A 16,612-nucleotide genomic window follows, 5' to 3' on the forward strand; every position below is an offset into this window, starting at 1 on the left:
GGCGGTGATGGAGAAAGTCCTAGAAGTGGAGACCAATCTCGCCCCGGGAACCCTAAGTAGTTGCTGCCCAGATGTTCTGAGGGTGCAGGGCGGAATGTACGGGGAGAGGCGGTCCTTCAGGTATCCTGGGCCCAGGCCATTTAGGGCTTTATAGGTCATCACCAACACCTTATATTGCGCCCGGAAGCGAATGGGCAGCCAATGGAGATCTTTTAAAACCAGTGTTATATGGCTGGCCCTGGACGTACCAGTGACCAGCCTGGCTGCCATGTTCTGCACCATTTGAAGCTTCCGGGTTTGGTATAAGGGTTGCCCCATGTAGAGTCCATTGAAGAAATCCAGTCTCGAGGTTACCAGGGCGTGTACCACAGTTTCAAGGTCCCTCTGGGCCAGGTATGGGCGCAGCTGGCGAATGAGCCGAAGCTGATGACAGGTGCTCTTGACCGTCGCATTCACCTGAGCAGTCAGGTGAAGGGACGAGTCAAGAAGCATCCCCAGACTGCGCACGGAGTCCTTCACAGGGAGCGTGACCCCGTTCAGGACAGGTGGAACCACCACCATTCCTGGACCAGGGGAACCTATCACGAGTACCTCCGTTTTCTCTGGATTCAGCTTGAGTCGGTTTTCCCTCATCCAGCCCATTACTGACTCCAGACAGGCCACGAGAGGAGAGACACCACCCTCAGTCACTGCATCAGTCGGAGACATAGAGAAAATTATCTGGGTGTCATCAGCGTACTGATAACCCCGCGCCCCATGTCTCCGGATGATCTCTCCCAGCGGTTTCATGTAAATGTTAAATAGCATGGGAGACAGAATGGCTCCTTGAGGGACCCCAGTTTTAAGGGCCCTCTCGTCGGAGCACACGTCTCCCAGCTGCACCATCTGGGACCTTCCAGAGAGGTAGGACCGGAACCACTGGAGCGCAGTGCCCCCGATTCCCACCTCTGCCAGGCGCCCCAGAAGGATACCATGGTCTATGGTATCGAAAGCCGCTGAGATGTCCAAGAGCACCAACAGGGACACGCTTCCCCTGTCGATCCTCCTTTTCCAATAAAGCAATGTTGTGAAGGCAAAAGAGTATCCCTAGAACACACTAGAACACGCTAGTATGGCCTGCTGGTCAATGCTGGACTAGAAAGTGGAAATTAAAGCAAGCATACAAGCAGATGACTGCTGAAGACAAAAGCCTCAGTACATCAGTAGAGGTATAGTGTAGATCAAGGGATGTAATAGTATCATTCTATTTTGCATTGCTCAGGACTCACCTGGAATACTTCATCCAGTTCTGGGAACCAAATATTTAAAAAGGTTGTTGACAAGCTAGAACATATCCAGAGGGAGGCAACCAAAATGGTGAAAGGTCTGGAAACTATGTCCTATGAGGAGCAACTTAGGGAGCTGGGTATGTTTAAACTGGAGAAGAAAGGGTGAAGAGGTGATATAATAGCCCTGTTTAAAAATTCAAAGGGATGTTATGCTGAGGATGGTGCAAGCTTGTTTTCTGCTACTCCAGTGAATAGGACATGGAACAATGGATTCAAACCACAGGGGAAGAAATTCCACCTGAACATTAGGAAGAACACAGTCCCTCGGAGTGTGGTGGAGTCTCCATCTTTGGAAATGTTTAAACATAGGCTGGATGGCCATGTGTTGGGGTCACTTTGATTGTGATTTCCTGATTGGCAGGGGGTTGGACTGGATGGCCCTTGAGGTCTGTTCTAACTCTATGATTCTATGATTCTGTGACTTGGTTCTATGCAACAATACCCCTGACAAATTTCCCATCTGTAGGCAGATGGAAAATCTGAGGGGAGTTTTTAAAAAAAAAAAAAAAAAAATACAAAACTTCAGCTGGGATCAACATTCTCAGATAAACAGATTTTATAATCGCCAGAGGAAGATATTTCTTTCCTCCTCTTCCTCCTCCTCTCCAAGTTAGCTTCACATAATTGTTTAATTGTATTAGTGTTATCTGAATTTTCTCTGTGAGTATGCAGTGGAAATATGGGGTGGTTGCTAGGTCCAGAACTTCCCCTTTGATGAACAGAAGAAGTAACATGGGCTGGGATCCAGCAGAGGTATGGATTAAGGAAGACCATTCTTGGCAATTTCTGCTTCCTCTTGTGGAAGACTGGGCTTTTCAGAAGGGTAGGGATCAAAGTTCCAAAGGCAAAGGAATATTTGCAGAATAAAAGTTGGGCCAGAAACCCATGGCTGCCAACTGCCTTAAATAGCTATCAGTAAAATAGATAGCCCCCTAAAATTGTTCCTATAGTCATAATCATATAATTTTATAGTGCCACAGTAATGAAACAGCTTGAATGGCATTCTGCTTCTGCCTGAAGGAAGAAGTATTCTTTCTTCCAATGCTTTTGTGAAATACAAACTTTTTTGATTTCTTGGCAGAGAAGAAGCTTTAATCTGTGGGCAAGGAAGGGCAACTAATGCTCCATATCATTTGTATTAGTTGTGGAAATAATCAGAAGTCAACAAACTACTGTGCAATCATACCAAGCGACCCATAATGATTCATCATAAGGCTGGTGCTCTCCCTCTCCCAGTGCAAAGTGCTCTAAACAGCATCTGTGAGAGAACCAGAAAAGCTGTGATCCAAATTGCACATTGGGAAGTTTATGCATGAATCAGTATTAAATACTGCAGTACAGGAGGTCATCTATAATCCCACTGTCAGGCTTTGTGTTCAGTGCTATTATTGTGCTATACTAAGCACAGCCAGAGTCATCTCATTGCACAAAATGAATACCAGGAGGAGAAGAGGACCACAGATGTCAAAAGCAGATTTGCCTTTCACATGCTTCCCATTTGAAATCTGTTTATGCTGAACTGCTGAGAGCTCTGCTAACAGGTTAAATTAAGGCAATGCATTCAGACTGTGGCATGATAATGACACAACAATTCTTCTTTTATTCTTATTTCAAAATGCTACATTCTTTTTGTACCTACTTGAGAAACATTCCAGACACTATCAGTTGTGATTGATCATCAGTGTCAAATCTTACTCCACAAAGGATTTTAGTATTAAATAGCAGATATGTTTATTTCTGAGAGATAATGTAGTAGTGATTAAAGTGTTGGACTTACGAAGACGCAGGTTCAAATCTCTTGCTCAGCTGTGAAGCTTACTGGATGACCTTGGCCATCACCATCTTTTATCTTAATCTACTTCCCAGGATTGTTGGGAGCATCAGGATGAGTAGGTGACTGTGTATACCACCTGAAATTCTATAGAAGGGACACAGTCACACACATGTATTCAACATTTCCAAGTGGAACTGGCAGTGGAAACCTCACACATGTGAAAATCTTGGTTCCAGTCTAAGTCTAATAAACCACAGTTTGGTGTTACATCTGAACTAACGACACTGAAGAACTTCATTTACCCCACATTTGTAAACAAACTGATTTGATTTGAACTTCTTGGACTAATATGTACATTGGTAGAAATTTAACCTCTTGATTCCACACTTTCCAGAATTTAGTAATGCCATTCTTGGCTCAAATCTTTCATACAAAAATGAATATATCATTTACAGTAATGTGTATATTGGATAAAATGGATACTAAATAGGTATTTTAGGGCAAATAACTTGGGAAAATCAATTAGTTTTTATGTATTTAAAAAAAGATTGCATAATTATGTAGAAACTAGATGGGATGGATTTTTTTAAACAAATTAAACTGAAAGTAACACAGATATGATCTATTCGTAGTCTGTGCTGGGCAAATCAACTTTGCAAACCACTGTTTGAACTGAATTTGCAATTTTGTCCAGAAGCTGAACAGTCATTTATCTGCATTTCCTGAATTAAAGAGGAGTTTGAATTAGATGGCCTATAAATTCATGTCCAACTTAATAATTCTATTTTAGTTTGCAAACTACAGTTTTATCCAGTTTAGATATTACAGCAAACTTTGGTTTTCAGCACAACCAACAGATAATCAAAATGGGAATCAGGCTTGTTTTTATAGCTTTAAATTTTTTCTTAACTTATTGTCTTAACTTGTTTTTCGAGTAAGTTTTTACCAGGTGTTATCTGTAAACTGATAACACTCTGGTGAGTGATAAGGGAGAGGTGATAAGCAAATTCTTTGAATAAATAAATAATAAATGATATTTAACCACAGTTTGACTGTGTGCCTAAACCAATCCATTAACTGTTTGACTTTGTCCTTCATTTTAATGTATTCATTTAATAAAAGTTTTTGTTTAGCACAAGCACAGGCTCTGGGTTCTGATACTTGGCAAACATCGGGCTTGATCAGGATGGCTTGAAAACATGCATTCTTTTCTCTTTGTGAAAATGCATTGATAGAAACTTATTATAATTTTGACATATAGGGTAATTGCATGATTCATACATTTCATACACAATACACACATACTTACCCTATATAAGTCAGAAATCTAAAATTAGAAACTTCTTTTATAATATTTGACATATAGGAAAATTTCATAATACCAGTTGTGCATAAAATGTCTGAATAATATTGATACTCTGTTTTTTAAATATTTCCCGACATAACTTGGTTTTTTTTTAATGGATTGTTCTATATTAGGTCAACAATAGAGTTCAGCAAAGGAGGAGATATCCGATGTATAGTGAACATCATCAAACAGAAGTTGTGTTGTTCCCAAGAGAATATGAATGACTATTTCCAACAATAAATTGAACTATTTTCAATACAACTCATTTTATATTCTCAAAAGTGTTCTCTGTGTTCCAGAGTTCTGTAAAAGGGATACTAACATTCTGAATATGCTTTGCTGGATAGAACCTCATCCTATAATTTAATACAATCCATAATTTTTATGCATCAGAATTCATTGCCCCCACATTCATTTCACATTCATCCAGGCTTGAAATCAATTACTTCCAGTACTAGCCATTCATTTCCATGCTGCTATTAACATGTTTCGTATAATGTTATAATGCTTAGTTTCCTTCAATGATGTATTTAAATGCTGATCTGTTGGATCTCACACCCTGTGAGAATGCCTGGAAATGTGAGAGAAAGACTAGTAAAAAGCTGCTTTAGGACATGCCTTTAGATTCTTCTCTCTGGTATTTTTCTCCACACCCACCTTGCTGATTGAAGAGCCCCCCCCCCACACACACACACACTTTCTTAAATTTTGTGTTTATATATGTCATTACAAATACCCATAATGTTCATGAAAAAATGCAGCAGCCACAGTAACTGTTTACCAAAACCTTTCTTTCCCAAAGATGATTGCCTCGTTATTGTAGCTTCTCCCTCCCTTCCGCTTTCTCTTTCCACAAATAAAATGCATGTTTATTTTGGGTAGGATATATACATACATAGATATTCTCTCACACACATACACATATGATGGATCTGGTTTGAAAGCAGCCATCTCTATCCTGGTGGGCCTCCTCCCACGTTATGGAGTGCAAATCTTATCATCTAGAGCTAACAGACACTGCCTTTGCTGCCAAGGGAATGACAGTTGTAATCCGCTATTTCTAAAGAGAACAAGGTAGAGGAATATATAAAGAGCTTGTGATGAAATTAAAGCAGTTTTTACAACTGTCTTCCTAATGCTTGTCTGTAATAATTTTCTCAAGCTAGTCTCTGGTATACTCATGTAAGTATCCTACTTTACAAAGGAATGTCCTCTCTTTGAAGGTGTCCTTGGAAGGGCTGTCAAATCCAACATGGATTTAAAGATAAAGGACTCCAGGAAGAGTGAGCATGGCCCTTGTCTATTAGTTGTCAGCATCTGGACAGCAGGCTAAGGCTGCATCTGTACTGCAGAAATAAAACATTTTGACACCACTTTAACTGCTATCCTATGGAAGCTTAAGGTTTGTAGTTTATTGTGGTACTCTGACAAAGCTCTAAATATCTCACAAAACTATAAATCCCAGAATTCCATAGCATTGAACCATGGCAGTTAAAGGGGTGTCAAACTGCAATGCAGTTTGGAAGATGAACTGGATTTCTATTAAGTTTATGCTATTTTCAAATTTGCGCCTAAAGATATAAATTAGCATACACAAATATTTGTCCTCTTTTGTCTTAGTGGTGGATTGGTGCATTTGTTCTTTTTTATGATGTAACAATCACCATCAAGTATGAGTCTCTCTCTGTGTGTGTGCATGTGCTAGTTTTTCAAATTATACTTGAAGCAGCTTATGAGAATGAGAACGAAATCATCCCAATATGGGTACAACAAGAATAATAATTATATCAAAACCAAAAAAAACCCCAATTCATAATACAATATTTATATCCACATTGGCAAATTCATTACAGCTGACACTTCTCAACCCCCCCATGCACCATTTCATAAATAAGAACAATAACCAAAATAAGTAAATAAATAAATCAACAAGTAAATCGTTTTATGAACTTACTCCATTCCCTAATATATCAGTAGGAATTTGATATCAGTATTCCAGTGTTACAACCTAAAACAATTAAGTTCAGAATATTGTATTACATTACGTTTGAACAGTGTCACAGAAACTAGAGCTGCATTGATCTCACTCATAGCCACCAGCAATTCTTCCTGCAAGATCCATCAAACAGCATTGTTGTTTAGGCATCTCAGCAAAAAAAGCTTTAGTCATTCAGGCCAGCTGGAGGTGGGCCAAACTGGAAAGCATCTTGAATTCACAACTAGCTGGAATTAAGCAACTACCAGCAAGCTGAAGCAAAGTTTTTTGTGGGTTTTTCGGGCTATGTGGCCACAAAAACCCACCAAAAACTATGGATGCCAGCCACGAAAGCCTTTGACTTCACATTAAGCAAAGTTACTGAGAAGGAAGTCAATTTTTCCCACTACCTTAAATAAGAGATTAATTGCCTTAAAACAAAATATTTTGGATTCTTTGCAGTCCACTGTATTGACACACTTTGAAATCCAGAGTCTGAAACAGGACTGGACAGTTGTGAGAAAATATCTTCTGATGAAAACTATAGATGGAGATTAATTATCCAGTCCACTTTGCATTGGTTCAGTAAATAAAAAAGCCCAAGTTTTGTTTTGTTTTTTTGGGGGAAATCCATAGATTGCCTGCATTATCTCTGATGCTGATTGAGAAACAATAAAGAGAGAATAATGAAAAGCTGTTGCAAGGACCCCCCCCCCTTTTAGACACACACAAAGAACACCTTTGGTTTTGCAGCTACTATTTATTTCTTTTGGGGAATTATATTGTGTACAGGATGTGGATTAACAAATGGTCTGATCTGGCTAACTGGCTATTAAATGGCATTCAGGACAGCAATGTAAAAATAATGATAATGATAATAAAAAAAAGCCAGGGTTATGGATGTTATGGAAATCATATTGCAATCAAAGATCTGCATTTAAAAAAAGAAACTGTATGAAAATCACCAAAGCCTTCTTCATTTTAGGAGCCATTCCTCCTGACTGTATTGTGGGTTTTTGTTTGTTTGTTTGTTTGTTTGTTCGTTTGCTTGTTTCCTCTAAGAGAAGAGAATGAGTGGCTTTTCAAGGCATATGTGGTTTGTAGGCAATTTCATATATTTATATTCTGCAGTAAGAAATTTCTAAATAATGTGGCTGGTTCTGCATTACGTAGTGAGTTTGCTCAGCAGTAAAAGCTCAAGCTCATTAATGCTTTCGGGGGACTGGGGCTGTCACTAATGCAGCCTAGTTTCCTCATATATATAAAGAGATATTTCCAGAATGTGGTTTTGGATGTGTTTTTTTAGGGGGGACCTTTTTTATTTTTTGCTATTTCTATATTTTGTCTAGTATTCATCTTCAACGTTCTTCTGATTTCTTTTCCCCCCTCCTTCATGCCTTCTCTCCCTCTCCCAGAATGCTCTGGGCCATTGGGAATTGAAGGAGGGATCATTTCTAACCAACAGATAACTGCATCATCTACCCATCGTGCTCTTTTTGGGCTCCAGAAATGGTATCCCTACTATGCGCGACTAAACAAGAAGGGTCTTGTAAATGCTTGGACTGCAGCAGAAAACGACAGATGGCCATGGATTCAGGTAACAGATGGTGCTGCGTGAGGGTGGGTGGGAAGAACTCTCCTAGCCTGTGTTGCCAAAATCATTTAAGTAACTGATGAAGACAAGTGGTAAAATAATATTATCATTCTTAACTGAGCTCAGACTTAGAAGAAGGTGCTTTCAAGTGTTACTAAGTTCCCCCTTATCAAAAAGCATGAACACAAATGTTTTCTAAACATGAGTAATAGTTCACAATGATGTGTAATAATAATTTTTAAATGCCCTTTTGTTTATGCTGGGTCTTCATGTATTACTGTGTTTGTGTATTGGTTCTCTAGTAACACCATCTGCTGAAGAACACGTTTTTACACTATAGCATCCTGAACATTCCCAGTCTCATTTGACTTTGGAAGTTAAGCTGGGACAGGCCTAGTTTGTGCTTGGATAGGAGACTAACAGAAAATATCCGCAATCTCTAGGTAGGTCTAGGAAAGAATCCTGATGAAACCTCAGAAAGAAACCCTGCTCCTCCTAGGAAGAAACCCTGGGACTGGAGAAACAAGAGGGGCATGCACACTTTTCCTGGCTGCTCTGATCCAGGGCATGGACTTTTGGCTGGTAGCCCCCCTACCAGGTGACACTTGGCATGGGGATGCCCATGGCTGAAGAAAGGACAAATGTTCAGCAGCCACAGTTTGTATGCTCAGATCTAGGTTTTGCCATGGGTATCCATTGTCCAGTATATAGGAGCTAAAACCTGGATTAGCTAAATCTGAGATCTAATTCAACTGGAATTAGGGAAATATAACTTTTTAAAATACAACATCCATCGTTGCACTGCAATCTTCTTATTCCTGAAACTTTGTATTTATTAGACAGTGTATTCACTCAACAGTGAAAACAGTATCAATGGAAGGAGGATCAGGTTTGCTTCTCATTTAAGCAGCTGGGTAGACAATTCTGTAAATACACTTTTCCTTGTAATTCAGGAAATAATAAGGACCAGAGACTTTTTAAAATTGAAAGTCTATAATTATGGATAGGGAACAATAATCTCCAATGCAGCCAGACCTTCACAGTTCTTCAATAGCTGGTCCTCAGCTGTCCTCAACAGGCAAAAGTCTATTTAAAGCACAGCAGGCACTCAGCAGGCTACAGAACTGTTGAAAGCAATGATTAACCAGCAACAGCTTTAGGCTGTAATCCTATAACCTGTAATATCCGCAAGAGCTTGGGAAAGTTAATTTTTATTTTACATAGATTTCCAAAAATACCCAGGTAGTATGGCAACTGATGAAGGCAGCTATGAGGTCTTCTGAGTTATACTCCCAAAAGTCACTTTTCTCTGCTCTCATGCACAGTTACCTAGGAACAGGTTCCATTGTACTCACTGAGATTGCTACTGATGAGCATATATAAGATTTTACTGTTTGGTCCAAAACACACTGTATAAAATAACCCAATGAGACTGCTTTAACTGCCCTGGCTCATTGCTAAGGAATTCTGGGAACTGGAGTGTAGAGATATTTAGCTTTCTCTGTCAGAGAGCTCTACAATTCCCAGGATTCCCTAGCACTGAGCCAGGGCAGTTAAAGTGGTCTCAAACTAGATTATTTCTGCAATATGTTTTGGACTTTAGTTTCATTCGATAGTTATGTGTATGTGAAACAAAATGACTATGCAGAGTTCCTTACATATTACTTTAATTTACACATCTCTGCAACTGAAGCACTGCCAGATCAGGATGGGTAATAATTACATTTTTTAAAATGAGAACTTTCCAAATTTTCCAAACTTTTTCTACCATGGTTTCCATGGATGGAACTTGATATTTTTTTAAAAAGAAAATGAATGTGGGTGAAAGTGAACCTGCCAAATTCACCCAAGGATTTGAGTTCTTAAATCATCAAAATATTGTTTTGAATTCCTGTTCATCCAGCCAAATGTGTGATAGTGATTCTGAGTTAGAATCATAGAATCATAGAATCATAGAATCGTAGAGTTGGAAGAGACCACTAGGGCCATCCAGTCCAACCCCCTGCCATGCAGGAAATCCAAATCAAAGCATCCCTGACAGATGGCCATCCAGCCTCTGTTTAAAGACCTCCAAGGAAGGAGACTCTATCACCTTCCGAGGAAGTGCATTCCACTGTCGAACAGCCCTTACTGTCAGGAGGTTCCTCCTAATGTTCAGGTGGAATCTCTTTTCCTGTAGCTTGCATCCATTGTTCTGGGTCCTGTTCTCTGGAGCAGCAGAAAACAAGCTTGCTCCCTCCTCAATATGACATCCTTTCAAATATTTAAACAGGGCTATCATATCACCTCTTAACCTTCTCTTCTCCAGGCTAAACATCCCCAGCTCCCTAAGTCGTTCCTCATAGGGCATGGTTTCCAGACCCTTCACCATTTTTGTCGCCCTCCTTTGGACACGCTCCAGTTTCTCAATGTCCTTTCTGAATTGTGGCGCCCAGAACTGGACACAATATTCTAGGTGGGGCCTGACCAAAGCAGAATACAGTGGCACTATTACTTCTCTTGATCTTGACACTATACTTCTATTGATGCAGCCTAAAATAGCATTGGCCTTTTTAGCTGCCGCATCACACTGTTCACTCATGTTCAACTTGTGGTCTACTTGGACTCCTAAATCCCTTTCACACGTAGTTTCATTCAGCCAGGTGTCACCCATCCTATATCTGTGCATTTTATTTTTCCGCCCTAAGTGCAATACCTTACATTTCTCTGTGTTGAATTTCATTTTGTTAGCTTTGGCCCAGCTTTCTAGTCTATTCAGGTCATTTTGAATCTTGATCCTGTCCTCTGGGGTATTAGCTATTCCCCCTAATTTGGTGTCATCTGCAAATTTGATAAGTATGCTCCCAATTCTGTCATCCAGGTCATTGATAAAGATGTTGAATAGCACTGGGCCCAGGACAGATCCCTGTGGGACCCCACTGGTCACCTCTCTCCAGGATGAAAAGGAGCCATTGTTGAGCACCCTTTGGGTTCGGCCTGTCAACCAATTACAAATCCATTTAACAGTTCCTTTGTCTAGCCCACATTTTACAAGCTTGTTTGCAAGAATGTCATGGGAAACCTTGTCAAAGGCCTTACTGAAATCAAGATATACTATATCCACAGCATTCCCTTCATCTACCAAGCTGGTAATTTTATCAAAGGAAGAGATTAGATTTGTCTGGCATGACTTGTTTCTCTGAAACCCATGTTGACTTTTTGTGATTATGGCATTGCCTTCTAGATGTTCACAGACTCTCTGTTTAATGATCTGCTCCAGAATCTTTCCTAGAACTGATGTCAGACTAAGTGGACGATAATTGTTGGGATCCTCTTTTTTCCCCTTTTTGAAGATGGGGACAACGTTTGCCCTTCTCCAGTCTGCTGGGATCTCTCCTGTTCTCCAGGAGTTTTCAAATATGATTGCCAATGGCTCCGATATTACTTTTGCCAGTTCTTTTAATACCCTTGGATGGAGTTCATCTGGTCCCGGAGACTTAAATTCATTTAGATTAACAAGGTGTTCCTCTACTATCTCTTTACTTATTCTGTGCTGAAATTCCCCTATTCTGTCCTCTGCTCCATTATCCTCAGGTTGAGCACCCTTTGCCTTTTCTGAGAAGACTGAGGCAAAGAAGGTGTTGAGTAATTCTGCCTTTTCTCTATCTCCTGTTAGCATTTTGCCATCTTCTCCACGCAGTGGCCCTGCCGTTTCCTTCTTCTTCCTCTTGCTGCGGACATATCCAAAAAAGCCCTTTTTATTGTTCTTAACCTCTCTAGCAAGCCTGAGTTCATTCTGCGCTTTAGCTTTTCTGACTTTACCCCTACACATGCCTGCTATTTCTTTGAATTCCTTTTTTGTGATTTCCCCTTTTTCCCATTTCTTATACATGTTCCGTTTCAAACTTAGTTCGGTTGAAAGTTCCTTAGTCATCCACCCTGGTTTCTTGAGACACCTCCCGTTTTTCTTTCTCACTGGAACTGTTTGAAATTGTGCCTTCAGTATCTCCCTTTTGAGAAATTCCCATCCGTCCTGAACTCCCTTCCCTTTTAGTATTTCTGACCACGGGATCACCCTCAATACTTCTCTAAGTTTACTGAAATCCACTCTCCTGAAGTCTAGAATGCATGTTTGACTATGCCTGGCTTCTCCTTTCCATTGTATAACAAACTCCAGGAGAACATGGTCACTTCCACCTAATGATCCCACCACTTGCACCCCATTAACCAAGTCATCCTGGTTGGTTAGGATCAGATCTAAAATAGCTGAGCGCCTTGTTGCCTCTTCCACCTTTTGGACCATGAAATTGTCTTCCAGGCAAGTGAGGAATTTGCTAGACCTTGAGGATTTTGCTGAGTTTGACTTCCAGCAAATATCAGGACAGTTGAAGTCGCCCATCACTACTTTCTGACTGTGTGGTCATCTGTTCTAGAAAGACATCATCAAATTCCTCAGTCTGACTTGGGGGTCTGTAGTAGACTCCCACCGTAACACCCTTGTTGTTTCCCTCCCCTTTGATTCTTATCCAGATGCTCTCCACCTGGCTTCCATGATTGATGTCCAGGATCTCTTCACTGGTGTAAATATCTCTGACATATAGTGCTATTCCTCCTCCTTTCTTGTTTGGCCTATTTCTCTTAATAAGGTTATACCCCTCTATTTCCACATTCCAATCATGAGACTCATCCCACCAGGTTTCAGTGATGCCTATTATATCATATTTGCTTTGTTGTACTAGGAGTTCGAGTTCATCTTGCTTATTTCCCATGCTCTGTGCATTAGTGTAGAGACATCGCAGACCATGGTTCCCTTTTACTTGCTGCCTGTGCAAGTTTTTTGCCTCCCACTGTTGGGTCCTTGCACTGTTTGCCTTGTTTCCTCTATGTCAGTTTGACTATTTTCGCCATCCCTTTCGCCTTCCTTAATATTGTCTCCCTTCCCCTCGGAACTCAGTTTAAAGCTCTCCTGATCAAGTTCTTGAGACTGTTGGCAAAAACATTTCTTCCAACTGGCGTGAGATGCAACCCGTCTGTTGCAAGAAGTCCCTCCTCATGGAACCGCAGCCCATGATCGAAGAATCCAAATCCTTCTCGGCGGCACCATCTGCGAAGCCAGTTGTTCACATCTGCTATTTTCCTCTCCCTTCCTGGACCATACCCTTCAACTGGCAGAAGAGACGAGATGACAACCTGTACATCCATTCCTTTCAGCTTCCTACCAAGCGCCTCGTAATCCCTTTTGATGTTCTGAATGCTGTGTCTTGCAGTATCATTAGTTCCCACGTGGACCAAAAGGAAGGGGTATTGGTCAGTAGGCTTGACCAGTCTTGTCAGCCTCTCTGTCACATCACGGATCTTTGCACCTGGAAGACAACACACCTCTCGAGACATCTTATCAGGCCTACAAATCACTGCTTCTGTACCCCTCAGCAAGGAGTCCCCCACTACGACCACACGCCTCCTCCGAGGCTTAGCAGCGACTGTTCCCTCGGGTGGGACTCTCAGGCTCCCCTGTTCTGTCCCCGAAGCCTGTCCATGCTGCTCTTCTTCATCCTCCTTGATAAGGGAAAGAGCTTCGAATCGATTCTCTAGCTGCAAGCTCCCTGAACAATTCCTTCTTGGCTTACTTCTCTTTGTGACATTCCTCCAGCTGTCTGCCTCCTCTGTTTGGCAAGTGACCTCTTCCACCCGAGCATCTTCCTCTGCGTGGTACTCATCCAAGATGGTTAGTTCTATTGTGTCCAGGAAATCCTCTTGTTCCCGAATATGCTGAAGTGTAGCTACTCTGGACTCCAGCTGCTGCACTTTCTCCTCCAAGAGTGCTACCAACTTGCACTTGGTACATGTGAAGTTCTCCACTTCTGTAGGCAAGAAGAGAAACATCCCACAAGAGTTGCAGGTGACTGCGGCAGATCCCTCGTTGTCCATACTGCAAAGTCTTTAGTAGTAAATATAACAGTCAATCTAATGGGAATACTTCTTTAAAGGTAAGTACTGGCTGCTATATTACACTTAAAGGGAAGGTTCTGTTTCAATATCTGATTCTAACCTGATGCCACTTGAGCAGAGTTGTTGAGTTAAAGAAAACGAAAATTCTGGAAGGTGGTATATAAAGCTAGTCTGCTAGCTCCGCCCCCTTGTGACTCACAGATGTGACTCACAGAAGCTCCGCCCCTTCAGCAACGAGCACACGGTTTCAAGCACACGGTCTCAAAATGGCTGCCAAGCAGCTCCTCTCCTTCTCCTCTCTCTGGCCGGACTGTTCTGGAAGGCTCTGGAAGGTGGTATATAAAGCTAGTCTGCTAGCTCCGGCCCCTTGTGACTCACAGATGTGACTCACAGAAGCTCCGCCCCTTCAGCAACGAGCACACGGTCTCAAGCACACGGTCTCAAAATGGCTGCCAAGCAGCTCCTCTCCTTCTCCTCTCTCTGGCCGGACTGTTGTCACTTTTCTTTCTACATGGGAGGTAGTATGACATTATCCATATTTGTTTGTTTGTTTGTTTGTTTGTTTTATTTCATGCTGCCTCGGATTGTTCTGAGATTCTTTGGAAGTTTTTAAACATTAGCTGGATGGCATCTCTAGGGAGTGTTTTGATTTTGTCTTCCTGCATGGCAGATGGTCAGCCTAGATGGCCCTTGTGGTCTCTTCCAGCTCTATGATTCTATGATTTATATACCACCTTTTCCCCAGAGTTGGACCCAAGGTGGTTTCCAAAGAGATTCAGTTAAAATGCCTTAATAATATTTTAAACACAATTAAAATAATACCTATTATATAATATAAAATCTTTTAAGAGCCACACAAAAGATTAATATAAAATAATAAAAGATTAATCAATAAATAAAGTACAGTAAAATACCCCATGCTTACCTATTAAAGGCCTACTGAAACAAAAAGGGCTTTGCCTGTCAGTGAAAGGAAAGCCGGGGGGGGGGGGGGGGGCAGCCCAGCTTCCCTTGGAAAGGTATTCCAGAAAGTGGGAGCAGCCACTGGGAAGGCTCTGTTTTGTATCCTCACCAAGTGAGACTGTGATGATGGAAAGACCAAGCTAAAGCCTGCCCCTGAAGATCTTAGCATTCTGGCAGGTTCATATGGGCAGACAGGGTCTTTCAGATAGTCTATAGCTCATGATCAACATTTTGATTTATGCCCACAAACAAAGCAGTAGCCAGTGAATCTGTTTTAACAAGGGAGTCATATGTTCCATATAATTGACCCTAGTCAGCATTTTGGACCCACTGAAGTTTCTGAACAGTTTGTAAAGGTAACCCCACATAGAGTATTCTACAGTAGTTCAGATGGAATGGAATCAAGGCCTGTATCACCACAGTCAAATCTGACATCTCAAGGAATGTGCATAGCTAGAGCACAGGTTTTATCTGTGCAAATGGCAGGGCTGAAATTTGGCATCCAGGACCAGAGATGATCCCAGGAAAACACCCAAGCAGTCAGCCTGAGATTTCAGGGGGAGTGTAACATGTCCAGCACAGGAAGAGTACCTATTTCCTGAGCTGCCTTTGGACTGATCAGGAGCACCTTTGCCTTGTCTGGATTAGGTTTCAGTTTGTTTCCCTCATCCGATCCATTACTGACAACAGAGATTGGTTCAGTACTGAGACTGCTTCCTTGGAACTGGGTGGAAACAAGAGATGGAGCTGAGTATCATCAGGATACTGCTGACATTGCACCCCCAAACTCCTGATTACCTCTTTTGGCAGTTTTATGTAGATGTTAAACAGCACGAGGACAAAACAGAATCCTTTTTGACCCACAAGCCAACAGCCAGGGAGCCTACCAGGAGTCCCCCAGCACCATCTTCAGAGTTCACCCCTCCAAGAAAGACTGGAATTACTACATAACAGTGCCCCTAAATCCTATCTCAGAGAGGTGGCCCAAAAGGATACCATGGCCAATGGCACTGAAAGCCACCAAGAGGTCCAATGGAACCAACAAGGACACACTCCCTCTGTCCAGTTCCCTGTGAACGTCATCCACCATGGTCTGTCTCCATCACATAACCAGGCATGAAGCCAGAATGAAATGGATTTTGATAATCTGTTTCATCTAGAAACCCCTGGAGCTGGGAGGCTGCCCCACACTCCAGAACCTTGCTCAAGATAATCCATCTCTTCCAGACCCCATCCAACTCTAGTCTCTCTAGTGGGACTAAGTTGAATTTAGCTACTTTGGATGATTGAAAAATGCAGTGAATCATAATAACTAATGAAAATTTGTAGATACCTTTATCAGTTCATTGAAAAGAATATGAAAGCTTTTTAAAATAAAAAGTGGGAGAGAGCAAAAATAGAAGATATGCCCTTTTTTGCTGCTGTTGGAAGAAAACATTTGGGAGCAACATAATTTTAATCCTTGGGAGAAAAAAACTGTGAATAAAAACTGTTCCTGCAGAATGCAAATTTATCTGACATTTGATGAACCTTTACATTGTAGCTTATTTCAGTATTATAACTTCAGATATAAATTCTAAAAGAAAATTCATTGTAATGGGCAATGTTCCCAGTGAATATAATTGCAAGTAGACCTCTAGATATTTTTCTTGTGTGACCCATTAGTATTATCCATTACTATGTGCATTTGTTCCTCTTCATC

At 41.3% G+C, this 16,612-nt stretch overlaps 1 protein-coding gene across 1 annotated transcript in view; it reads left to right on the top strand.

Moving 5' to 3' along the window:
- EDIL3 (EGF like and discoidin domains 3) overlaps positions 1-16,612 on the top strand; it is a 343,114-nt gene that overhangs the window by 221,621 nt on the left and 104,881 nt on the right. The window contains exon 6 of the mRNA XM_089493608.1: positions 7,841-8,022. Coding sequence (XP_089349734.1) covers positions 7,841-8,022 — 182 coding nt within the window. The remainder of the gene's footprint in view (positions 1-7,840; positions 8,023-16,612) is intronic.

The sequence above is a fragment of the Sceloporus occidentalis genome, unplaced genomic scaffold (genome assembly GCF_023333645.1).
Source record: "Sceloporus occidentalis isolate IW3139 unplaced genomic scaffold, rSceOcc1.0.p SCAF_1, whole genome shotgun sequence".
In the NCBI taxonomy this organism is placed as follows: Eukaryota; Metazoa; Chordata; class Lepidosauria; order Squamata; family Phrynosomatidae; genus Sceloporus; species Sceloporus occidentalis.